The sequence below is a fragment of the Pyrgilauda ruficollis genome, unplaced genomic scaffold, assembly GCF_017590135.1.
Source record: "Pyrgilauda ruficollis isolate IOZ18807 unplaced genomic scaffold, ASM1759013v1 scaffold164, whole genome shotgun sequence".
Lineage (NCBI taxonomy): Eukaryota > Metazoa > Chordata > Aves > Passeriformes > Passeridae > Pyrgilauda > Pyrgilauda ruficollis.
Genome location: NW_024515209.1, coordinates 86,888 through 112,510, shown reverse-complemented (window position 1 = coordinate 112,510; position 25,623 = coordinate 86,888). Strand labels below are relative to the sequence as shown.

Here is a 25,623-nt window from a genome sequence, read left to right as displayed (position 1 = left end):
TTAATCTTCATTAAGCCATTACGTGTGATGAAATAACATCACATAAAAAAGGCAAATCCATCAGAAACCCTCTCTTCAGTCACAGTGTGCAGCTTGGATGAACAGTAGTCAACTTCCCCCTCAGGATATTGTCAGATGGAAGCATTTCACTCTGAAACGTTTGCAGCTGGAGATGACATAAAAAATGATAAAAGTCCTGATCATGTCAAGTCTGAGCCAAGTAGGGACTTTCTGCGTGCTTTACTTCTTCCTTTGCTTTTACATCCTGAAATATTTCATTTCTGCAATGTGTTAAAGGCCCGGAGGCTACAAGGAAGCAACTTTGAAAGAGTGGCTATTTGGGAGACTCTCAATGGAAAGGCTTTTGTTTCAGCACGTGTGCAATAAAAAGATTTAACCCCTGAGAGAACAGTGGGGTCAGGGGTGACAGGGCTGCAAAGCCATGGGCTGTGTTTCCTTCTGAGGACAGGAACAGCTGCCGTGAGGTGAGGCAAGGTGTGAGCTCCAGCAGCTCCCCTGCACTCAGGGTTTTGGCCAGTGAGGTAACTCATAATTTTTCACTCAGAGTGGTCTTCCTCCTGTGAATTGAAGAAATAGCTCTTACAGTTCATCTGTCACCTAAAATTTCAGACCAGTTCCCAAACTGACCATAACAAATAGAGAAAATAAGTCAGAATGAAAGTTTCCCAAAGAGAAACGTGCCAAATCATCAGCCTCAGATGTACCAAGATTGATACAAACTCTTTTTTCAGCTTGTACCCCCCAGTCCTCTTACAAATCAAGTAAGGTTCATGGATTTCAGGCTTTGGATTAGTGAATCATTAGTTAACAATGAAATATATCTGTTTCTGATTTTGCTGTTACATTAACATGATTTCTCCTTTCTCTCTCCTTGCTCTCTCCCCTTTTTCTAGTTAAAGCAGAAAAAAAAACCCTGGTCAAGGGATCTCTCTCTGGAACTTCAGTCCTGCCGTGCTTCTTTTCAACCACACCCACCATATCCTCCAGCTACGCTGCCGAGTACCTCCGGATCAAATGGTCCAAGGTGGAACTGGACAAAAGCGGCAAGGACGCCAAGGAAACCACGGTCCTGGTGGCCCAAAATGGCAACATCAAAATAGGCCAGAGCTACAAGGACAGGGTGTCTGTCCCCAGCCACTCCGAGGAGAGCGGGGACGCCTCGCTGACCTTCTCCAAGCTGCGCGCCAGCGACGCCGGGGTCTATCGCTGCGACGTCATGTACGGAGTGGAGGACACGCAGGGCATCGTCTCGCTGGCTGTTGAGGGTAAGGATTTGTCTGTTTCATTCCTAGCCAGCAGTGGTTCCAGTTAAAGCAGCGAAACTTGGTGATTAACACAAAACTAGAGAGGATTTATAGCAGTGTCTTTAGGCATTTACCCTTTGAGTCGGGTGGAAAGAAGCAACTTATGATGGAAAGGATGAAAAAAAGCCACTGAAGCTGTGGTTGGCCTATCTTGATGTCCCAAACTATGCAAACAAAAGTGGGAACCACTCTTTCAGGGAAAGATCATCAAGCATGAAGGAAGTGCCTTCTTTTTGCCCAGTAATAAATTTTGGATGGGCAAAAGAAAAACTCGTCTGTGAGAAGCTGCACGAAAAGAAGTAGGGGAGGTGTTTGCTAAATGTGGGACAGGCAGTGATAACAGTTTGCTTGCCATCTCTGTTAGGAAATAGTCTCCAAAATTGTGAGAGGGAGAAGTCTATGTGTTGAGAGACAGAAGAAACAGGAGTTTCAGAACAGTTGATGCTGGAGAAGACATCTAAGATTATCAAGTCCAAGCACTAACCCAGCACTGCCATGTTCACTACTAACTCAGGTCCCCAAATGCCACATTAAAGCATTTTTGGAACTGTCTTAGGGCTGATGACATCCCCACTTCCCTGGGAAGTGCATTTCAATGTGTGATCACTCTTTCAGTGAGGTTTATAAATTCCTGGTGCCCGCCCTGAGCCTGCCCTGGCCCAGCCTGAGGCCGTTCCCTCTCCTCCTGTCCCTGTTCCTGGGAGCACAGCCCGACCCCCCGGCTGTCCCCTCCTGGCAGGAGCTGTGCAGAGCCACAAGGGCCCCCCTGAGCCTCCTTTTCTCCAGGCTCAGCCCCTTCCCAGCTCCCTCAGCCTCTCCTGGGGCTCCAGCCCCTCAATTTGTTGCTGTGGGTGGCCCAGAGCTGCCCCTGGGATCTGAGGTGCTCCCTCAGCAGTGCCAGCACAGCAACAGTCACTGCCCCACGGCTGGCACAGCCCAGGGGCCATCGGCTCTTGGCCACCTGGGCACCCTGGGCTCTGTCCAGCTGCTGTCACAGCCCCCCAGGGCCTGTCCCAGCTTCCCAGCCCCTCTGCTCCAGCCTGGAGCGGTCAATGGGTTTAAGCAGAACCAAAGAGTGAGTGGCCAAAGCAGCATGTGATGTGTGGGTGTTTCTGCCCTCGGAACGCGCTCGGGGAGCATGGCACAGAGACTGCTCCAGTGCTTGTCGGGCTGGCACTGAGCCTGACCTAACAGGCTGTGCTGAAAGGGCATTAACCCAGGCTCTGTGCCATGCACAGGCATGTTCTGGACCCAGGTTTCTGCCTGTGCTTAGAACAACGCTGAGCTGTGTGGATGTACCTCCTCATAGGAGCCTTGCTTTGGGCCCTGCCTTGCTCACCCCTTTGCAGCTTGGTGTTTTTTGGAAGTTCAGTATTTACTCAGGTGAATGAATCGCAAAACAAACATTAATATCTGCTGCTGGAAATCATGGCTTTGTCTAGGGCTTTTTTGGTGAGCTTAATACTGTATTGTTCTTCCAATCTGCCTAACCTAATATGAACAGTCTGTTGGCGTTGATTCAACAGAAGGATTTGAAGGTGTGGCCTTAATTTGGAAATACAATAAATCAGTGTAGCCATTAATGTCTGCATAACTTCATAAACTGTTAGGTCCTGATGACAAAAGCAAAAGAAATCCTGGTTTGAACATTACTTTTCATAATGAGTGTACCTGGCATTCCTTACCCTTTTTCAAGTGCTCCCTTGACTACATATCTATATCCAGGAGCTGCAGATGTTTATGACAATAAAATATCAGATGATTTATGGTGATACTGTAGCTTTTGTAGTTGCTGCTCCTGTAAAAACACTGCAAAGTGTTGATCTGATTAGATTTATGATTTTACCTCAGTGAAAACTTCACAGGCTCCATTTTCTTTCTGCAACTGTTCTTTTCCATGACTGCTTTAGTGTCAGAATTTCAGGAGAGGAAAAAAGCTAAGTCTTGATCCAAGTGGAAAATTGGTTTGCTAGACCGTCATTTGTGCCATTCATTCTCAGTTTTCTCCATTATGTAAACAAATGGCATTTATTAGACTCATAAGAACTTCATGTGAATGTTGCTGCTCAAATCTTCTGCTCTATTCTTTATGGTTTCTTGTGATTTCAGCTTTTATTAATAAACCAAAAAAAAACCCATTAGTCCCAAACACAAATTATCTCTGCTGTTTCTTTTTGAACCTGCACCCCAGAGTGACACCATTTGAGGAGACTGTTCTCCCCCTTTGTTCATCCTGTCCTGATTGGGGTGCAGGGAGATATTTCCATGTTAACTGAGCTAATTCCAGAGCTGAGGGATAGCCTGGTTCAGCACTGTGCTTTGGTCAGCTCTCCTGGGTGGAGCTGGGGCTGCTGAAGCTCTGGTAAAATTATCAACAGTTTTTTTTATTCTTCTGATTTTATGCTCAAATTAAGTAGGCCAAAACTTTTTGGGAGAGTTCTACTGAAGCAGGTGTAATTTCACTTTTGCCATTATGATGAATTTATAGTTTGGGGTATTTTTTTATGCTTCTTTGGGTATTTTTAAACCAATTCAGAACTTTTGTTCTAGGTATTTTCAGGGTTTCTATTTGTTTTATGGACATTACCTAATTTGAAACTTTCAAGCAAAAAGCATAATGCAACATCAATGAAGCCAGGAAGATAAGATTAGACAGCTGGCCTGCTTGTTTTTCAAATTAACCTTTGTAGTGTAATAGATAGCTGGGAAAGATAACTTGAATAAAATTACTGTAATTGCCATTTCTCTCCTTTAGGTATGCTGGGAATACAAAACTGCTATTGAACACACTGTGCATCAAACGAATGTATTTTACCAGTGATGGAATGTATTGTGAACGAAAAGTGGGATTTCTGAGGAAGCATAATTTTCTCAGTAGCATACAGATTTCCCCAGGTTAAGCTGAATAGTGAATATTAGTCATTGAAAGTAGAACTTCTAATGCCTAATTATTTATTTTCGCTGGGTCTCAAGCCCAAGACTGTACAAAAGTTGTAACTGTGAACCTATTTTTTTTTTCTGTTTAGCTATCACAACAGACAAATTTGATAACTTGTGTGCAAATATCCAGTTAATTTGCTGGTTTAGATGCCAAATGAACTTCTGAAGTCAGATTCATATGTTATTAGCAACAAACTGTTCAGACAAAAGATCTGGCTGTCCCAGAGTCCTATTCCAATGAAAGCAGCTGATATCAAAGAGCAAACTGAAACACTCAACCCTGTTGCTGTCAGAGACATGTCACCCATGGAATTATCCACACAGAGACTTTTGTTATTCTATCCTGAACAGTATGGCTTTGGTTTTTCCCATTTGTTTTTTGAATGTCTGTAGATTTTTATTATCCATGGGTGGACTCCTGGTTAAGCCATGACTTAACCACAGCTGGTTATCTTAGTTATCATTCACTGGGAAGACACATATCATCACACACATTGCCTTTGTCTCTGCAGTGTGTATTTCTGCTACATCATTTTTTGACAGGTGAAAGTTTTCTAAATAATGACAGGATCTTGGAAATTGATGTAATTCTCTGGCCTTCCTTTGCCTTGGTTGTAGGAATTAACGATGCCAGCTACTTGGGTATCAATAGCTGCTTATATTTGGAAATAGATGATCTTTAAGGTTCCTTCCATCCCAAACCATTTCATGATTCTGTCTCAGAGACATCATCAAGACCCTGTGAGTTCACCTGGGATCTTTTGTCTGCTGAGCAGTGCTTGGCTGTGTGCGCATCAAACAGAGATCAAATATTTTGATCTGAGTATCTGTTTAAATGTCTCATCTTAGATCAAAAAACCTGAATTGGCTCGTTTAATTCTAGGGAAGTGAGCAGCTGTGTTCTGGCTGGGGTGGCTCCGTGTGCACGGCCCTGGGGATCTGGGAAAGTCACGGCTGAGTGTAGGAGGAGCATGACACGTTGGGTTACTTGATCCAGTTTTCCTTTGGCATTGCAAATCTCCACGTTACCTGCTGAGCCTTGAGTCCAAACCCAGCAGAGAGCACCCATCCACAGGGGCCGGGTGCTCTCCGCACTTCACCCCTGAGATCAGGGTTACTGTTTTGCGTTTTGCACTTGGTGAGGGTGTAAGAGGGAGGAGGGAAACAATTTTAGCCCACAAAGGAAGTTTGTGGCAGCCAGGTGCCTGCCTTACTCATTATTCCGGCCTGAAGGGCTGCCCTTGGGGCAGGCAGCTCTGCAGGATCACTGGAAGGGCACTTTCCTCACACTGGATACCCCCTTTCCTGTTATTAATCATGGAGAATGCTTTCCTGACACCCTGGTTGCTGCTATAATTACACTGACTTCCCAGACAGGGATATTTTGTGTTCAAAATGGATCTAACAGCATGGCAGTGTTAGGTGCTTCAGTTTCTCACAAGGAGAGGAATGAAGAATCTTAGAATATTTGGAGTTGGAAGGGACCCACTAGGATCATCCAAGTCCAGTCCTGGATATGCAGAACAAGTCATTCATACTCATTTTCACTTCCACGTGTTTTCTTCTCTGCCTGCTGTGCACATTCCTCCAAATTTTTCCCTTTGTCTCAGGAGCAACTCTTCCTTTGTAAGATTCTGTAATTTCATCTCTCTGCAGTGTTTTTTGCTTTTCTTCTAACCTTTCTTGCTGTTAGTAAGCCCACAATTCAAACTGCCTCACACTGGGAGTCCTTGGCTTCTCAAGTTTTGGATATTCCTGGGTGAGGTAAGCTCTCTGCATTAAATATCCCTGGTCACCAGTTAGGGAGATTTATAGATTACTCTTTTAGACTCAACTTGTAACCTTTAGGCAAAGCTACCCTGGGTGAGTTGAATTCCAGGAAGGATTTTAAAAAAAGTATTGCTGCACCTCTCTGTGTCCACATTTATTCCTTCTTTCTAGTTGTAATGAAGCCCACTTTTATAAAATACCTTTGAGCTACCTTGTAAAAATCTGACCTAGAAATGAAATGACACAGTACTTTTCATTCTGGGAAATTTCTGAATATTCAGTGAAATACTTGTTTTGTGTGGTGCTATGATACTGGGCAATTAAGAGGAACATGTATCACTCAACGTATTCGATATTAAGAAGTCAGAACAAACCACTCGTTTGAGCTGATTTTTTGTTCCCCTCCTTGGAGATGATTGGATTTAAAGGGATCAAAGTGGCAAATGGGATCCTTCTAGTTTACTTACTCTTTTGTTATAGCTCCTCAGTGAATATTTTTCTGCCAAAAGTGAGAACACTTTATTCTTTTCTAACTGATATTTTGGGAATTCACTCTTTTCATGGGCCTCATTTTCTCTCAGTTTCTGTTTGATTCTACTGCAAATCTGAAAGACTTCTTCCCCCCCCCCCCCCAATTTTTTTTTGGTGTATTTTCTTTTTAAAGCCTGTAAAGACAATCCCAGGCTTAAGATACTGATCTTTTTAATGGAAAGAAACAAGAATTAGGGAGGCAGCAGTAGATGGTAATTCACATTTTCATTTTTATGCAAACTTGTCTTTCCTGCAAGCATTATAATGATAATAAATGAAAGTTGTTTCTGATGTGGGAACCCTGCCACTGAGAGATTGTGTGCTGACAACCTAATTGATCTATTCTCTCTGCAGCAGAAATCCCCTTCTTTATCTCTTAAGTAGGCATTTGAAGAGGTGCTTTTACCTAATCTTTCAGACTTACCTGTCTTGAAACCTTACCACCTCTTGATGTTGAACTTCCGTGTAAATTATCATGGGCTGCTGCATTTTCCAGCTGGTTTTTTATTCTCCTGCCTAATGGATCCCGAGGAATCTTCCTGACAAGGGAAAAACACAGTCGGTATGGGCCATCAAAGGATGGCAAAGGAAAATTTATTTCTGAGTGGTAAAGACCCAGGATCTACATGCAAGGCGTGCCAGGAAGAGGGAAGGAAATGTTCTGGCCAAGCTGCTGTGTTTCTCTTGTAGAGTTTGGGAGCATGGCAGCCTCTGGTTGGACAGGCTGGGGTGGCTCTGGATGCAGGAGCTGTGGTGGGAGAGAAATAAAGGCTAAAACCACAGCGAAGTTCGACACTGATCCTTTCTCTCATTATCTGGAGCTGTTGGAGGGTCCCTGTGCCCCTCCACCTGTGTGCTGTGGGGATGGGCACAAACATCCTGGTGCCTGTCCCTGGAGAGCCCTGGCAGGGCAGGGGGAAGGCACTTTCCCTCTCCACCGTGAGCTCCCTGAGGCGTTTGGCAAGGCGAGCCTCTGCTTCTCAGGTTGCCAAAGCCCAAGACAGGCGTCAGAAGATGAGTGCAAAGTCTAGAGAGAGTCGCACAAACGAATTGTTCATGCAGAGGACTGAAAATGCTGCCCTATTCCCTCCTTTCATACAGCGCTCAGCCCTGTAACCCGTGTTTTTGGGGTGTATTTGTAACGTAAATTGCCTTCTGCATTAAGCCCAGGGAGGATGTGAGCTGTGATCTGAACTGTGTGGTAGCTCTGGCGCTGCGCTGGGGGTTATTTCAGGGGTCTGCAACACAGTGTCCAAGGTCTGAAGACAAAAATTAACAGGATAACAAGCGCTGCCATCACAATCTTTTCCCTTTAGGTATTTGCTGTGTGAGGCAGCTTCTTAGGTTCAGGGTTTTTGCTGCCACATCCAACCCTGCATGAGGCAGCAGCGTGAGCTCACTAGTGAAAGTGAACTATAATTTATTAGCCATACCAGAAGCTAATAAACTAGCTTCCCCTGCAGTTCCACAGGGTTCTGATGCATGATACACAATAAAGCTGCAACCCAAAGGGGTGTAACCACGGAACCGGGCTCTTACCCATGGAAAACCCTTGTCTGTTAAAGATTAAATGCTTCACATTTTTATTTTCTGGTCTCAGACATGAGATAAACGAGAAAAGACGTTCACCCTTGCTCTGACAGAAGTGAATTTTAGATGCTACAAATTGCTTTCCTGTGAGTGCTCTTTCTTGCTGCTACTCCTTCCTGTAATTACACTGACTTTGTTTGCCAGATGTTCAGTGACAACATTATACCGCTGTAGTCTGTTTTCCAGTTGCTTTATTTGTTCCAAGGACAACTCCTTTCTTGCCTTTTCTTTCGGGGAGGAAATAGACAAAGGGGGGGAAAAAAATCCTTTACAAATGTTTTAAAGTGCAAAGACCGGGACAATGGGTTTCCCCCCTCTCTCTGTCTAACTGAAACAATGAAAGTCCTGCACTTTAATCTTCTTAGCCCCAGGGGTCTTCTAATTATTGCAGCTGTTGCACAGGCTTATGCATAGTGAGTCCTCCTTCCCATTCATCTCGGAGGCTCTTTCATGTCCATCAGCTCCTCGCTGGAAATGGAGGAGCCTCCAGCTCTGAGAATAGGTGAAGTTTACCTTGTGGATCAGGGCGAGGAGAACAAAGCATTCCCCGAGTTCCTTTCCAGGATTTACAAATGACCAAAGGCTCTTCTTTGCCTCGGCGAAATCCACTTTAAATTGGCTGGGATTTTAACTCTTTGGTCCTGCCTTGTTCAGGTGTCACGCCGGCTCTGTCAGGGTAGGAAGGGCAGTGGTGCTTCCAACATGGAAAAAAAAAGGAAGGAATGAGAGGTGAAGTAGCTCGTTGTGGAAAATGAACTCATATGTTTAAGCAGCAGGAAGCTTAAAAAAAAAATATACAGCTTTAGGATATATGTTGCCATCCCCTCTAAGGTAGCAAACCTGTTGGTGGCTGCACTGAGAAACAGAAACTCCTGTGCCGAGTTTGAAGTCTTATACTGTCACTTAAGCAATTTTGAAAAACAATTATAAAAAAGACAATTATTCCAAATTCACACAAAATACATTTTAATTAGGATTAAAGCAACAAACTGAATTAACAAATTGCTTCATGTAATTGGACATTTATGACTCAGCATCAAATATGCTTTATTGCAGAAATGCCAATGTTATAAGAAAGAAAGTTTTAAAATGTTTGTATATGTTAAAAAACAACAAATAGACTAGCCAGATGCACAGGTTGTGACTCTTATTATGGGTTCACAGTTGTGAAATAGGGTAAATATTTTATCTGCTTCTGTTGGGTGCTCTGTAAAAGTTGCCCATTTTTAAATTTCAGATCCAGAACACCAAGCAGGCCTCCTGAAATCCTGTCTTTATTTACTACTGTACTAATAATAGAGCAATCCTCATTTATACCAGCAGGTGTTCTGCTCACAGTTTCAACCACTGCTGCTAAATTCCAAATATATTAAAATCAATATTTTTATGCATACCGCATGCTAAAAATATATATATATATAAATCTTCAGATAATATTTTTTTGTGATTTTAAGGTTTAAATGCTGATGTTGGCTAACTCTGTGTGCTGGGGTGTGAGGCTGTGGGGAACAGGGTGTCCCCCATCCCCACAAAGCACTCCTTTGGCTCCCAGCACAGGATGAAGATGCCCTTTGGAAGCTGTCCCTGTTCTCTGCTTGTTCTTGAAATCTGCCCAGAAATTGTTTGGAACGGTGTTGTGGGGCCTGAGCCAAATAATGCAGTGAAATAACCTAACAATTTAACACCCTTAATGACTGAATTTCAGGCACCTGGAAAGTTTAATGTAATGATACAAACACAGACATAATTTCCCGGGGTGTATTCTTCACTTGTCACTGTTGCCAAACAACACTTGGATCCATTTGGAGCTGAAATTACCCTGTTGCTTGGAAGAAGCTGTTTGTGATAGGTTTTGTCAGCTCTGAAAGGCATTTTATGGGGATGCTGGTGGTCTGCAAGCTTCCAGTTAGTGGCTGCAGCTGGTGTGTGACTCCCTATTAAATGATGAAATATGGGGATTCCCAGCCTTTCCACTTTTATTTCCTGTTTCTCTGCGAGTGGCTTTGCTAAAAAAAAAAAAAAAAAAAAGGATGTCTGATGGCTGAGTAGTTTTCAGATAATATTTTCTGTATTAATTTCTTAGTGAATCATGACAAGAAGGAAAATGGCCATATGGAGATTTTTAATGACTGGCAAGGCTTTGTCTTCATGAGAAAAAGATTTCTAAATACACTGGAAATTCTTGCATCAACAATTTGCTAAGTGACCTGTATTTCTATTTGCTTGTGAGCTAGCAGATTTTCTTTATCTTTCAACAATGCTCTAATAGCAAAGACTTGTAAAATTACTTATTGCTACAATATTACTATTTTCCCAAACTATATTACAGTATGCTGTTTCCTCATCATGAAGTACTCCAGTAAAACCATCAGAGAAAAGGAACATTTAATGGTTTTGGGGCTTGTTTTGTTTTGTTTTGTTTCCATTCTCTGCACATTTTATGGTGTTGAAACGCTTCTGAGGATTTTAGAGTGCAATTAGGTATTGCAAGGGGCATGCCTTTGTAAAAGACAGTGGCAATAAGGGGAAATGATTTTGTAAGGTGGGATGCCACTTCAGTGCCCTTTATGGTTTGTTCTAGCTGTTGTCAGATTCAGTGGGAATTGTGTGTGTGTAGAAAACAAAATGTGGCTTCCAGACAGATCCTGCTTTAAACAAAACCATTGTCACACCAGGCATCCCTCTCCAAAGGTCTGACATGCTCCAGAAGCTGCTGAAATTGTCAAGGTCCTTTTCAGAACCGGAAAAATCCCAAAGAAAATCATGCTTTGTTTTGTTTGTACTTTTTGTGGAGTGTGCAAGAAAATATGGCTATGGAAAATTGACCAAAATCATATAGTGATAAATTATATATTTGTAGTGATCTTTGATGTGTAGAAAGAGACACCAGGCCCATCACTGCTTAGAAAATCTGCTTCAAAAAAAGATTTTTGGGGGTATTTTGTCATTGCTGGTAGCAGCCACTAGAGGGGGAACATAATTTATACCGTAATATCTCAACTTTTTGTACTATTTTTCATTCTGCCCACCTGTTTTCAGCATTGTGACAACACCTAGGTGAGGTGATGGCTGCAGAATCAACCCAAAAAGTGCCAGTGCCAGGGGATTTTTGGGTTTTGAAGTGGTGATGGCTGCAGAAACAACCCAAAATGTGCCACTAACTGGGGATTTTTTGGGTTTGGAGTGGTGATGGCTGCAGAAACAACCCAAAATGTGCCACTAACTGGGGATTTTGGGTTACAGAGTGGTGATGGCTGCGGAAACAATCTAAAATGTGCCACTGATGGGGTTTTTGGGTTATAGAGTGGTGGTGGCTTCAGAAACTACACAAAAGGTGCCACTAACAGGGGTTTTTGGGTTACAGAGTGGTGATGGTTGTGGAAACAACCCAAAAAGTGCCAATGCCAGGGGATTTTTGGGTTTCAGAGTGGTGATGGCTGCAGAACAACCTAAAATGTGCTACTGATGGGGTTTTTGGGTTATAGGGTGGTGATGGCTTCAGAAACAACCCAAAAAGTACCAGTGCCAGGGGATTTTTGGGTTTTGGAGTGGTGATGGCTGCAGAAACAACCCAAAATGCGCCACTGATGGGGTTTTTGGGTTATAGGGTGGTGATGGCTTCAGAAACAACCCAAAAAGTACCAGTGCCAGGGGATTTTTGGGTTTTGGAGTGGTGATGGCTGCAGAAACAACCCAAAATGCGCCACTGATGGGGTTTTTGGGTTATAGAGTGGTCATGGCTTCAGAAACAACCCAAAATGTGCCACTGATGGGTTTTTGTTTTTTTTTTTTTGCCTTCCAGGTGTTGTGTTTCACTACCGGGCTGCCACAAGCAGGTACACCCTGAATTTCACACAGGCTCACCAGACCTGCCGGGACAACGGCGCCGTCATGGCCAGCCCAGAGCAGCTGAAAGCAGCCTACGAGGATGGCTTTGAGCAGTGTGATGCTGGATGGGTGTCTGACCAGACTGTCAGGTGAGGCTTTTAAAATGCCCCTTCACCTTTTTACCCGATATTTGTGTGCCTGGCCTGTGCAGACCTAAACTGTTGTTTTGACATAATTGATGCCTTGGAGTGGCTGCCTGGAACAAAGGCTGGATAAGATTAATAGAATAAAGGGGGCATTTATTAAAGGCCTTCAATAGGTGCAGCTTGGGCAGTCAGGAGCCTCCCAGAGGGTGCACCCAAGGTGGACAATGGTCATGAACTTTTCCCACAATTATAAGTTCAGTCCATTTACATTTCAGGGGTTAATCCTCCAGTTCCAGCTTCAGGTAATGAAGTCATTTCCCCCCAGTTTGCTCCCCCCAGTTCACTTCTGTTTATACTTTCAGGGCCTGTGGCTGTAGGGTGCCCTGGAGTTTCAGGCCCAGAGGGATTGTGTTGTCTGACCCAAATGTGAAGAACCCTCACAGGAACTAACACTCTATTTGGACTTTAAAGTTATACCCTAAAGTCGTACAGTATTTGAAAAATATACAAGATGAAATCCTAAGAGTCATAATGATAAATTTTCTGCATTTCCAGGTATCCAATCAGACATCCAAGAGTTGGCTGCTTTGGAGATAAGATGGGAAAGAAAGGAGTCAGGACATACGGGCGCCGCTTCCCTAACGAGACTTACGATGTTTACTGCTACGTGGAGCACATGGAAGGTGAGATGGGTCTGCAAAGCCTGGAAGTGCACTGCAAGGCTTAAAAAGTGACTGGGGAGCCTGATGTGGAAGAGCAGAGAGGGAGAAAATTCCATTTAAAATAGGTTTTGGCTGCTCTGGATCTGAAGGGAATTGCCAAATGGAGGGAACCTACATTTTGTAGTCTTGTAGGTCCTAATTAAAGGCCAGTGTGGAGTCCACAGAGAGGGTTCAAGCTGCCTATAGTTGGTGCAGTAGATCTCACAGAAGTTGCTGTTGTAGCAAGTCAATAGCAGTCTTATTTTTTGAAAGTTATATAAAAGTATTTTCAAAGAAATGTATTTAATGTTTGAGAAACTATGTATGCTACATATAAGTATATACAAAGATAGATGTAGTATATGTGCTAACTGTATTACAGTTCATAAAGTATGTAATTAAGTCTTTTTATGTGTCCATGGCATAAAATTAGACAGCTCTTGAATTGCCATCTATGTTTAATAGTATCTTTTTAATAATGGGTCATCTCAGATTCAGATAGAAACAAATCACAAAAAACTTTGTAGTTTCTGGGCCTAGTTTAGTAAAATTATTACAGAGATACTTTGCAACCAGGACTAAAGTCTATTTTCCACTTACTACAGTGGCCTGAGTGTGTCACAATGCTGTCTGTTTGACAGTTTTTTATTCCGTGCCAGTTCCACAGTTCTTTTCTGAAAAATCCCCTGATAATTCCTAACTAAACATCCTCAGGGATGGTCCTTGGCTGTTACACATTTAATTTAGTGCTCTTAAAGTCAGCAAGCAGAACAATAAATTAGCCTTGGCTCTGAGCAAGCCTCCCTTTGTAGGTGTACATATATTTTTTAAAAGTAATTGCAAAATGCAGGCGCTCAGTGTTTGTTTCTAATCTGTTTTAGATTAGGTCATGCAAATTTTTCTCCTGCTGGTGACTTACAGAGATTTTAGTTATTGAAATCAGTAAGTGTTTTATTTCTAGTAGCTGAAAATCTGTCCTAGACACCTTGGAGATTTATGCAATACAAGCAACACAGGTTGTTGCAAAGCCTTCAGAAAATATATATGCTTGAGAATTTGTAACTTGAACTTGAAAATTAAGTGACAGAATTTTCGTAGTGCATTTCATTGTCTTAATTTTAGTTATGTCCCATTTACATCTGTCAGTGAGCAGCACCTGTGAACGTCTACAACTGATGACATTTGATCCTCCATCAGTACTTGATGGGATTGGATTCTGAATCTCCTCTAAATCAATGCTTTTTATTTCAGTTTGTGTCTTTCCTAGCCTAAAAAAGAAGGTTTAGTCAAAAACAAAATGTATCATTCCTGGGTGAAGAACAATCTCTTGCTCTTTTCCCTGTTCAAGAACAGAGAAGTGTAACTAATACAGAGCAGATTGTCCTGGGTGCATGTGAGCCAGCAGTTTCTCAGGGTCAAAATTTATCACTAAACTTTCAAAAACAGAGCTTAGGTCAAAACTGAAGCATTTTTCACTGAGTCTGATGGTCTCTGCTTGGAACAACCTGGAACGAGACTGGTGTGTGGTTCAAAGAAGCTGCAGTGACTTTGCAGTCCTCATGGATGAAAATGCACAGGTCCTCAATTTCTCATGGACATTAATTGGTTCTTTGTTTTAAAATGTAATTTGCCAAGATTTATGACCTGGTTTCCCTCTTGGGATGCATCTACACTTCTGTCTCACTGTTGTGGCCTGTCAGCTGGACTGTGGTGACATGATCTTCTTGTATATGAAAACATCCAGATTTTAACAAATATATAAACTAGAGCACAATATTGTAGAGATTTGGTTCATTATATTGCATTCATTATATTGAACAAGTTTAATGTCAGATTATTATAATAGCTAGCCAAAGACACTCCCCAACTTTTCCCTTTTGTTGTTTTTGGGGGTTTTTTTGTTTGTTTGGTTTGGGTTCCTTTTGTTTGTTTTGTTTGTTTTATTTCGGTTTGGGTATTTTTGGTCTCCCAAATTCTTAGTGTGAGATAGCGTTTCTTCTCCTCAAACAAAACTATTAAAGAGGAACTAAAATGAAAAGGCATTGGAAAGTTTTTTACTTGGCTATGTTTTTGCTTTCCAGAGGTTTTTTTGGAGTTTTTTTTTTTGGGTTTTGGTTTTTGTTTTTTTTGTTTTGTTGGTTTGGTTTTTGTTTTTTGGGTTTTTTTTTTTAATTGCATTTCCTTCTATGGGCCTTTTGTTTGTTTTGTTTGTTTTATTTCGGTTTGGGTATTTTTGGTTGGTTGGTTTCTTGTTTGTTGGTTTTTGTGTGTCTGTGAGAGAGATTTTATTATTTTCTCATTCTCTCAGAAGTTTTTAAATGATCAGGAGTGTGACAACAACTTCTACGACCTCCAGGAGGAGTTTATAGGTGTAGGGCATAGAAACAGTGTAGGTGGGTTCTGCTGACATGCAGAGGAGTTAAATCACTCTGTTTGGATGAGTTAAATTACTCTGTTTTGATGATTACTCTGCACATGCTGAGGAAAAGAGACCATGCCACATCCCAGTGTAGTGCAGGATAAACCATTCCTCAGTGCCTTCACAGAAACTTGAGCCTCTGAGCCAGACTCCCTTTTCCAGGTGGGGCTGAGGAGCCAAGGTGGCTTTGTCTGTGTAACAGGAGCAGTTTCTGTCAGGACAGAGGTTAATTTCGAGTGAGGAGGAGCTTGTTAGAAGATACACAGCATCTGTGAGTTTATACTTCAGAGCAATTCACCCACAGAAGATGGAAATTTAGAATGTCAGTGGGGTTATTGGAAAGTTGAACTAAACTAGATTGCTGTGTTGGTAGAGAACTTACAGGTTAAGAGCTAAAATTGTGCCAGATTTCTGATGGCCCTGTTCAGCAAAGGTTGATCCTGCAAGGTGTGATCTTTAGCTTAATTTATAGCAAAATGAATCCATGGCACTTAGGGTGTGCTTAAATACAGCTTTTTCCATGTGAATTTTAAAGCTCATATCTGTGTACCCTGCCCTGCTTCAATGCCAAATCTATTAGACTTGCTTGCACTAAAGAGGTCCTTATTTGGAGGGTCTGTGTCAGTGGAATGACTATTCATGGCACAAGCCTGATTAATGATGTCAAAATTTGGGCTATAATGAGGGTGTCACCATGGAAGTCATTGAACACTTATTGGTCTGTTGGCTGCTGTTGGTGTGTTACCCCAGAAGGCCATAAATGGTGGTGGGAATTCTTGCAATACATTTTAAAATAAATGTGCATTGAATTTGCAGTACTAATTTGGGTATTTGCACTGAGGATTTGTAGGAGCAACTCCATCTCGATTTTATTCCTTTTTGGCTGTGTGGAATCAGGAAGTTAGCCAGAGACATGGATTTCTCCTTAAATCACAAACTATTAGCTTAAATTGAAACCAGTTATCTAGGCTAACTCTTGCCATTTCCTTGTTCTGAGGAAAGCCAGAAAGATTAAAGACTGCACAATTCTAATTTAAATAGTATGAGTTGTGCTGCAATAGTCAGAAGAATAACTGTGGGAAGGATTGAAAATTTCTGAGCTCCTGGAGATAAAAATGAGAACCTGGAGTCAAAGTATCATTAAAAAGGTACTAGGCATGGTGTTTTATTACAAACTGTTTTACATTCCTCATATTTCATCACTTATTTCAGTGTACCAAGCACTAACAGAAACATTTGGGTACTTTTAGCTGCAGGAAGCAGTTTATGAGTAAAGACTTTAAAGTGACTGAGCTGCAAAGGTTTGGGTGAGGATCCCTTAACAGCACCAGCCGAAGGGGTGTCTCCTGTGGTGTAATCCCTTGGATGGAGATGGGTGGTGGGTGAGGAAGAGTTTGAATTCTTCAGACCAGCAGCGTGTGGTTGCTTTGGCAGCGCTGTGGTGTCAGAGGTGGAGATAGAGCCACCACCAAAGCCCAGTGGTGGAGTGAGTTTGTGCTGAGCCAAAGCACAAACCACCCCAACAGGATTGTCTCCTGGCCAGAACCCATCGGAGCCCATGTATGCCTGACAAGCCCCCCTCATGTGCAGATGGGGCCCTCACGCTAGCAGAGTTATTTTTGGGGTGTCTGTGGGGAAGATTGTACAGCCCTCCTTCCATGAACCACCTCCCCCCCACAGTGAGCGCAGGGAAGAAGGATAAAAACCAAAACCAGATGTCCTTGGAATATTTTCCACCTACTCTCATGCGGTTTTGCTGTTGTCATGGAAATTTCTGTGAGAATGATAGTCATAATTGAAGGAGTCTTAGTCTAAATTGTGGCCTCAGGTGAGAAGTTTCTTCTGTGTTTTGGGCAGCTAAAGATCTTCTCTAGGGTCTATTCTGATTCTGGAGCAACTAGATTAGGTTTCACAGCTAGGACACAGAGAAAATAATGTTTTTTTTCTCTAGTTCAGGGCCTGTGGCAGAATTATGAGCCTTTCCATTAAACTGGACACTTATCCAGCCTTGGATTGTGTGATGTCATGCAGGGTTAAGTTCTCAAGAGGATTCCTGTTCAGCCAAGGGGTCTGCACAGAATAGACTCAAGACATTCAGGAAAGTTTAGTTAAATCATTGCTGCTGTGCATCAGAAGGAATCAACTGACTTGTTCTGACGTGCAAGAGAAAATGACTTCTTCATCTTGTCCAGCCTTCTGCTTTAAAGTTGAACCAAGCTGCTTAGATGCTTGTGGTTTTCCAGCCCTGCAGAGTGGTTTTGGTAATTAGTGACTTTGTTAAGGACACCTCTTTATTACCCTTGTGTGTCAGAGAACCAGCCCTGAGCAGCACAGAAAGAGAGGAAGGAGATGAGGATGTTCTTGGTCCTGAAGGCACAAGCGTAAATGTTTTAGTCCTCAAAGTGGTCATGATACTCCTGCTTCTTTGTACACTTGACCATGTCCTAGGAATGAAGTTTTGAAGAGATTCCACATTTCTGAAAGTTGTGATGGCAGTGCCTCATGACTGCGTGGGTTTTGACCAGCTGGCTGCGTCCAGGTGAGGAGCAGTAACCACAGGTTACAGGTGCAGGTGAGAAAATGCCCTTGGAATGCTCTTTATAGCATCAGAAAAAAAGGCATTTTGCCACTCTTATCCAGCTTTTGTCTCTGACCCAAGCTACCCTGATCTGCAGCTGTAGTCACAGAACCCAGGAGCTCTAACACTCCCAGAGGACATCTCTGCTTGATTAACTTGGTGGTTCCAACTCTCAGAAACAAATGAATAGGTCTGGAGTTCACCACAGGCACATTATGCTAAAAAAAAAAGAAAAAAAAAAAAAAAAAAAAAAAAAAAAGGGAGCCCCCAAATTCTTAGGGGGAAAGCATTTCCTTCTATGGGAATGATTAACTTTTCATATAATTAATATGCATTTTGTAACACCTGGCTTTGGATGACTGTGAAGGTTGTAGAATCGGAGCGCCTGACCACATGATAAAGCTTGTGAGCACCAAATTTCAGATGGCACAGTAATGATTACAGAATCACAGAATCACTGAGGCTGGGTAAGAAGAATTTTGAGATCATTAGGTCCAAACACCAACCCAGCACCGCTACCTTAGTCAACACAGGTTGTGTGTTGACCCCTGGTTCTAGCCTGCCCTTCTTCCCACCTTGCTTTTAAGTTGTGTGATTCATGACATTCACGTCTACCAGTGTGCCCAGCTCACCCAGACATCTCCTGAGAAAGTGAATCAAAGCAATGAAACTTTCAGCTGATAAGATTTGTAGCACTGATTCTTGTAGAACTTAAACTTTTTCCTCAGGGATTGCAGGTGAGCCAGCTTTTGTCTTCAAGAGAAAAATCTGACTTCTTTATCTGCCCCAATATTTTGTAAAGAGATGGAAAAAGCCTGACTTTCATCAGGTATCTCTTTTGACCAAGCAAAACAAACACATGTAAGAGGAAAATCCTGGGGATTCTTGGAGTGCAGTGACCGCTGAGGCTGCTCCATCAGCCTGAGGCTTGGTTTGGAACAGGAGCCAGCAATAACACACATTACATTATTGTCTGCAGCCTAAACACTGTCACGTTCTCCACCCCACCCCCTGGTACTGCAGAACCAGTTTTTCTTCATCTGCTGGCCTAAGCCCTGGGCTTTACCTGCATAGTATTGCTGAGTTACACAGAGTGTGCTCCAGCTATAAAAACAGGGCATGTGGCTGTTTAACACACACAGAATTGAATTTGCCCTGCCTGGTGTTGGTGGCTATGTCATTTGTTTGTCGAGCAGATGAGTTTTCCCTCTCTAATTTCCTTGTTTTCAGGGTTTGGGCTGGGAAACTGAGGGGCTTCCAGTCATCTTAATAAAAACACTGTAAGAGTGTGGTGGGATCTGTCCTCCTGTTAAATATGGAAGCTGTTGTGCTTTCAAAAACGGGAGTTAATTGTAGAGACTGCATGGATTAAATACATTTCATTAACTTCAGAATTACTTTTCTTGCTTTTTAGAAGAAGATTCTGTGCAAGTCTTGAGTCCTTTTTCTCTTTGAAGGAGTCAGGATGTTTCAGCCACATGTTAGAATTGAAGGAGATCAAGAAACCCCAGGAAAAAACCCCATATTTTAACTTTTTTTTGTAAGGCGGTTTGAGAAGCTTGCAGAAGCAGAACAAACTTTCAAGTGTTTCTGGATTCATATATCAAGCAAGGCCTTTATTAAACTCTTTCTTTGTTGTTCACATTTCATCCCAAAAATTATTAAGAGCATTAAGTGCACATTTAATCACAGAGAATTTTAATCTATTTTCAAACTGGAGAGACAAATTGAGGAGTCATAGCTCCTAGAGTAATTTGCTGCTATTTGCAATATGACTTTTGCCCATTACTCGATTTTTTAAAAATAAGAATTGTGGAGTCATAGAAAAATGCTCTCTAACTAGGCAATTACAAGATTACATGTTTTAACATCTTTGCCGTTTATCTTATCACTAGCATTCCTGCAATAAATGCACATTTACTTGGTATATGATAGAATTTTGCTGATTGCCCTGCTGCCTTTTTGCCTTCTTTGTGAGGTTATTGTCACAAATTCTTGAATATACCAATTAGGTGTCAAATACTTCGGATTTCACTTAATGCATTGTTTTGGTTAAGATGTGTTTTTCCTTAAATATGTGTGGTTTTTTTGTTTTTTGTTTTTTGAAACTGTGTTGGTTTGGTTTGTTTTTTTTTTTGTGACAAAGATGGTGTTTTTTTGACAGCAGCTTATTTTAACAGATGAACAAAATAAGCCCATATGGGGTCAGTAGAATATATTCAGTGCAGAGAGGGGCATGACACTCATCTTTTAAGTGTGCAGGATTATCACTGTTGCAGACATAGGCACACTCCAAGGCACATTTGAGGCAGACTTCTGCCTAGAAAGTGCAGCTTGGGTAAGTCATTTCTCTGCAAAGTGACCTCTCTTAAAGAAGAACCCTGCATGTTGAAATCTTACACCAAGACTTAACCCCTCACTAAGTTTCTCTGTCTTAACTTGAGTGCAGATGACAGCTCAGAGGAATAAATAGCACTAACTTTAATGATGTGGTGTACAAGCTCCATTTGGAGCTAGTGATCCAAATCACCTGATGGAAAAATTGCTTTCCTAGTAATCTTGCACTGTTTACCCATTCTCATTCTATAGTTTATCTCATAAGAAGTGTTGTGGGGTTGTCTGCAATTATTTTTTTGTTAACAGAAGTCACGCAAATTCATTGTTCTTCTTCACTTTTCTCACTCATCTAGCTGGAATGATATCTGCTGTATAATTGCAATTAAATTGCATTTTAACTACTAATTTTCATATACATCATGGCTGCTGTGAGAGGATCATTGAACAGTTCTCAGAGCAGAGAGGGCTGCTCTGGAGAGGCCTTTTTTTGCTCCCCTGTTTCATGGTGCTGCTTTTGGGACAGGACTTTGGGATAACTGCACCCATCACTCTGTGCAGGACGTGGCAGCAGAACTGGCAGGCAGATGCAGAAGGATGTAACAGAAAAAAATGCTGATTTTCTGTGTGGTCTGAAGAGCTGAATGAGCCATTCTGAGGACGAATGGCTCTTTGCTTCCCTTATCTGTCCCTCTACCTCCAAGCTGGGAGCAACACACAATGTGCATAGAGCAAGTTACACTATGGGATTGGTGCTACAGCTGTAATAACAAATCAGAGCCTCTACCTAGGAGGAAAAAGAAGGCTGGCACCTTGCCTCCTTTCACACTTGCATTCCTTTCAGGCCCCAAACAAACGTAATATTGATGTGAATGAAACTGCTCGGGGTGATGTAGTTTCTGTCTGCATTTTTCTGTGCTCCCTTCAGACCTGTGCAAGGGTAAGACAGATTGGCTGGCGTGGAAAAGCAGTGTTTTCGTGCAACAGTGGCTGTTATGTCCTGGCCTGCTGTGGCTGAGGGAGGCATTGCTGTCTTGCAACAAATATTTTGATTTTGCCCTGCCGGTTTGTACATCTCATTTTAGGTCTGGCTGGTTTCATCTGAAGTCTAAGCAAAAACTTGAAAAGGGTCAGTTTATTGCTTCATTCCCAGGACATGAACATGAGAGGCTTGACTTTTCTTTAGAGTGTTTGTGTGAGTGAGGCAACCAAGACAACTGCACAATGGTGGTTTACCTTGGAAGCAAAATATTAGATGTGCTGTTTGCTTTGTTTTAGTGTCCAACTGGATGGTTATTGCTTACAAACTGTTATTCCTTGGAAGCTGAATTATGCTATCAACATTGTAGACTAATTCAGCTTCTCCACACAAAGAGGGCTTTGTGCATGCAACATGTCCTGTGCATTTCCTCACCTTTGTTTCCAAATGGGACAAGAGGAAGGCTGATGGAAATCCAACATTAGAAGCTGCTCTGGAGCAGCCAGTGAAGAATGTTTCATGTTGTTTGATTGCTTGAAGCGAGATTCCAGCAATGCCTAAAAGTGCCAGGTAGGAGGCTTGCAGAGATAGAAGATATGCTTTATGGTTGTGATGGACTGGATTTAATTAACTCAGTTGAGCTGCAAATTCTGCTCTAACGGGGTCACAGTGGAGCCTCAGGGCTTACTAGAGACCAAGGAAGGGACTCACTGTCCAGCCACAGTGTATGCCATGGCATAAAGTTTGCTTATAAATGCTCATGCTTTGTGGCAGTTTAACTTTCAAACTCAGGCCTGGAACATTTGGTTTACAGATATCTGATTATTTTTCTCTTTAAGGAAAAAAACACTCATGTTCTGGGAAAAAATCCCCAACCTTGCAGGACTCTAGAACTGATTGATGGTGGAACATGCTACTCAACCTTCGCTCCTTTTTTTTTTTTTTTTTTTCCTTTCTGTTTCCTCCTGCAGATGAAGTGGTCCACGTCTCATCCCCCCAGAAGTTCACCTTCGAGGAAGCTAGGGAGCTGTGTGAGGAGCGAGGCGGTGTCCTGGCTTCCGTGGGGAACCTCTACGTGGCCTGGAGGAACGGCTTTGACCAGTGTGACTACGGGTGGCTGGCGGACGGCAGCGTCCGCTACCCGGCCTCCGTGGCGCGGCCCCAGTGCGGCGGGGGTTTACTTGGGGTGAGAACCCTGTATCGCTATGAGAACCAAACAGGCTTCCCTTACCCCGATAGCAAGTTTGATGCCTACTGCTATGAACGTAAGCATTTATTGTTTTTCTTTTTTGGGGTGGTGGTTTGCAGCACGCTTGCCGCGAGAAGCGGGTGCTTTATCGCGTGTTTTGTGTCGGTTCTTGTGGCGCACGCTGTTTTTAGAAACTAAAACATTGTTGTCTTAAACTAACATTGTCAGTGTCTTAAAGTAACATTGGCAGGTGAAGACAGGCAGAGTTTCAAGGTAAGATTTCAGCCTGAGCAGTGTTTTGACTGTGAGGCTGTGGGTGCTCCGTATTTTGGTGCCTGAGCACACCTTGGTATCTTTGTATCTTGTCAATGGACACAAGACACACATTCAAAGCTCACCTGGGCATGTCACCTCCTCCAGGTGATTCTGCCTTGGCAGGGGGCTGGACTAGATGATCTCCAGAGGTCCTTTCCCACCACATCTATTCTGTGGTTCTGTGATAAATGTCCTAAAGGTGAACAGTGGATATTCTCTGTCTGATGATGGCAGCAAGAGAAGCTGTTCACGGGCTGTGAACAAGGCTGGCCACTTTCAGGTCTCTCAGATGCCAGTAATTTGGGAGCTATCTCTGGATCCCAGGCACGTTGTCTCATCACTTTCTTTCTGTTTATTACTCAGTGTTTCATGGGCCAGTGGGTGGTCTAAATTGCCTTTCTTACTGCTGCTTGTTTTCCTCCTGGTATTTTCACAGGCACTTCAAGCACTTGCCACATTCACATGGTAGGCTTCACCAATCTAAACCAGATGTTCTCCACACCTGTCAGCCTTCTTTTGGGGTCAGATATTGCCCTGTAAGCTCATCTATCTTCAGTGCCAGCCACTTGGCTGTGTTATGGTGCAACCTCTCCTTGAATAGGTTCCTGTTGTCCCAAAAGTTTCACCAGCATCCCAGCTGAATGTTCTGCTTCCCTGAGGCTTGCAGCCTCAGCACAGGGGGGTTGGACAGCTCAGCTATTTCCCTGCAGGCCTCTCTGTCCAAGGAAGTTCCTTATTACAAATAGCATGACTGACATTAACTTTGTGTTGAGTTAAAAGTTCAGAACTTGGTCATTATGAATATTTAGGTTTTTTGGACTCAGTCCAGTGACTGTAACTCAGAACTACTTGAAATGTGCAGTTTGTACTGTCCCCATTTTTGTGGATAATGAACTTACTGCAGCTGCAGATCTTTCCAGCTCAGGCACTGAAGACCCATTTATGAGCAAATCTTACTCTTTGAGAACAAATCCCGACATCTGCTGCAACATTATGGTCTGGCTGTTCTCAGACACTGTTGGTTTGTTGTTTTAATTTTCCTTTATAGTTTGTGGGTATGATGTTCCAAAACTTTGCATGTGGAAATAGTCCTAATGGAACTGGTTACAGGAAAAAGGACTTAAGTTCAGGAGTCTGTGCTCTAATCTGCAGAGCAGCATTTTTTCATATCACTTATTCTGTTCCTACTCCAAATTGTTTATGACCTATTTAAAGTGTTGTGGATAAAAAAGACTTTAATGAGGGTGTTTTTCATAAGTCCCTCTAAAAGACTGGAGTAAGGACTGAACATTTTGCCTGTAATCTAGTCTTTAGTTAGGACAAATTCCAACCTGCTGTTTGTTTTTGTGAATTTTGCCGCTTTCAAGCAAGATGTGCCTTTACAATGTTCTTTCCAGAAGTTTTAGTTAGCACAGTTTGTGGTAACATACCATTTGTTCTAAAAGTGACCTTGGTAGATATTGGGTTGTTGCTTTTAATATAAAGAGTTTTCCTGAGAAGTCTTGCCCTTGGTATATAAAGAATAAATATTTCATCACAACCCAGGAATAGACAGTTCAGGACTATCAAAGTTTTTACAAGAGAAAATAAGACTAAACAGAACCAAAACAATTTGGTAGAGACTGAACAGCTCTCCAGCACTTTTAATTACAAACAACAGAATATCAGAATTAATTAAACACTGCTGGCTAGAGGACTCAGGTTTTGTCAGATGCATCTGCCTTTGTGTAGGGAAATGCAGGGGTGTCATGCTCTACCCTCCTTCAGGGTGCCACAAATTTCAGAAGTTACTGAAAGCTCTCTGTCCCTCTCAGAAGGTGCTGGGGATCTCACAGGAACCAGCTGTGACTCCTCACTGCTTTTGCTAAAAGATTTATGCAAGTGGTGAGTAATGAGACTCCCTGCCCAGCATCTTGGTCCTCCACATCTCAAGCAGCTGCCTGGTGCAGTGGCTTTAGAGTGAGTCACTGTCTCCCACTGGGGCCTTGGAGCCAGTCCCTTCTTTGGGGCAGAAAAAGGGAGAGGATTTAAAAAAAAAAAAAAAAAAAAAAAGGCTCTTCATGAGAGCAGAAGGCTTGAATTTAATCCCTTTGTTTAAAATCATCCTTTGTCTGGAAGTTTCTTCCTAAATTTCCCATTATCTCAGTTTCAGAGTTTCAGTCCACCAGAAAATCTGTTGTCCCCCTGCTCTGCCTGTGCTGGGGTTGACATTAAGATCTCAATGTCAACCCCAGCACAGATCTTAAATCACACAGTGCCTGACAACAAAACTGTCCTGCCCAGGACCTGGGCTCTCAGTGTAACACAGCTCTCACGGTGTGTCTCACACCTCATGGGTGTGTCTCCCTCCTCACCTGCACATGCAGTCACACCCACAGCACCTCTGTGCTTATTCAAGCTGTTCCAGTCTTCACAAAGACAAACTGTGCATTGGAGAAAGGGGGTATCTCCTTCTTCGTCCTGCTCAGTCTCCTCATTCCTGTTCCGTGATTATGAGTTTCTCTGCTGGAAAGTCTCAAAATGTTAATTTTCATTTGTGGTTTGAAGAAACCTCAATCCGTATTTTGAGCATTTTGCTTGCTTTTAAAGAGGAATCATATTTATTGAAATACATGAAAAACACAGGGAGTAAATTCAATTTAAAAATGATATTCACTAGTTTCAGTAGAGCAGCCAACCTGGACAACTTTTAAAGTACAGTTAAGTTCAGGATTTTAACTTCATCAGTGTTATGGGTACAAAATTACATTGTATGAAGTGTCTTGACTTTATGAAAATAAGAGTGGCCCAGACTAATAATACATGATTTAAAATCTAAAAGCCTTGTTAAAAACGCTGGAACTTTCTCCCCTTTGATCACAAGTGCTTTTCACTCTTCAAAAACCACATGGGTCTAAGTTTCTGAAACATTATCTGTGTGTTTCATTTCATACTTCCAAGACTTTTGCCAGACCTGGTTTTTTTTTTTTTTCCTTTTC

The 25,623-nt window shown here is 42.4% G+C and overlaps 1 protein-coding gene across 1 annotated transcript in view; it reads left to right on the top strand.

Moving 5' to 3' along the window:
• VCAN (versican) overlaps nt 1–25,623 on the top strand; it is a 100,058-nt gene that overhangs the window by 11,717 nt on the left and 62,718 nt on the right. Inside the window, exons 3-6 of the mRNA XM_041463343.1 lie at nt 915–1,286; nt 11,959–12,133; nt 12,686–12,813; nt 22,113–22,406. Coding sequence (XP_041319277.1) covers nt 915–1,286; nt 11,959–12,133; nt 12,686–12,813; nt 22,113–22,406 — 969 coding nt within the window. The remainder of the gene's footprint in view (nt 1–914; nt 1,287–11,958; nt 12,134–12,685; nt 12,814–22,112; nt 22,407–25,623) is intronic.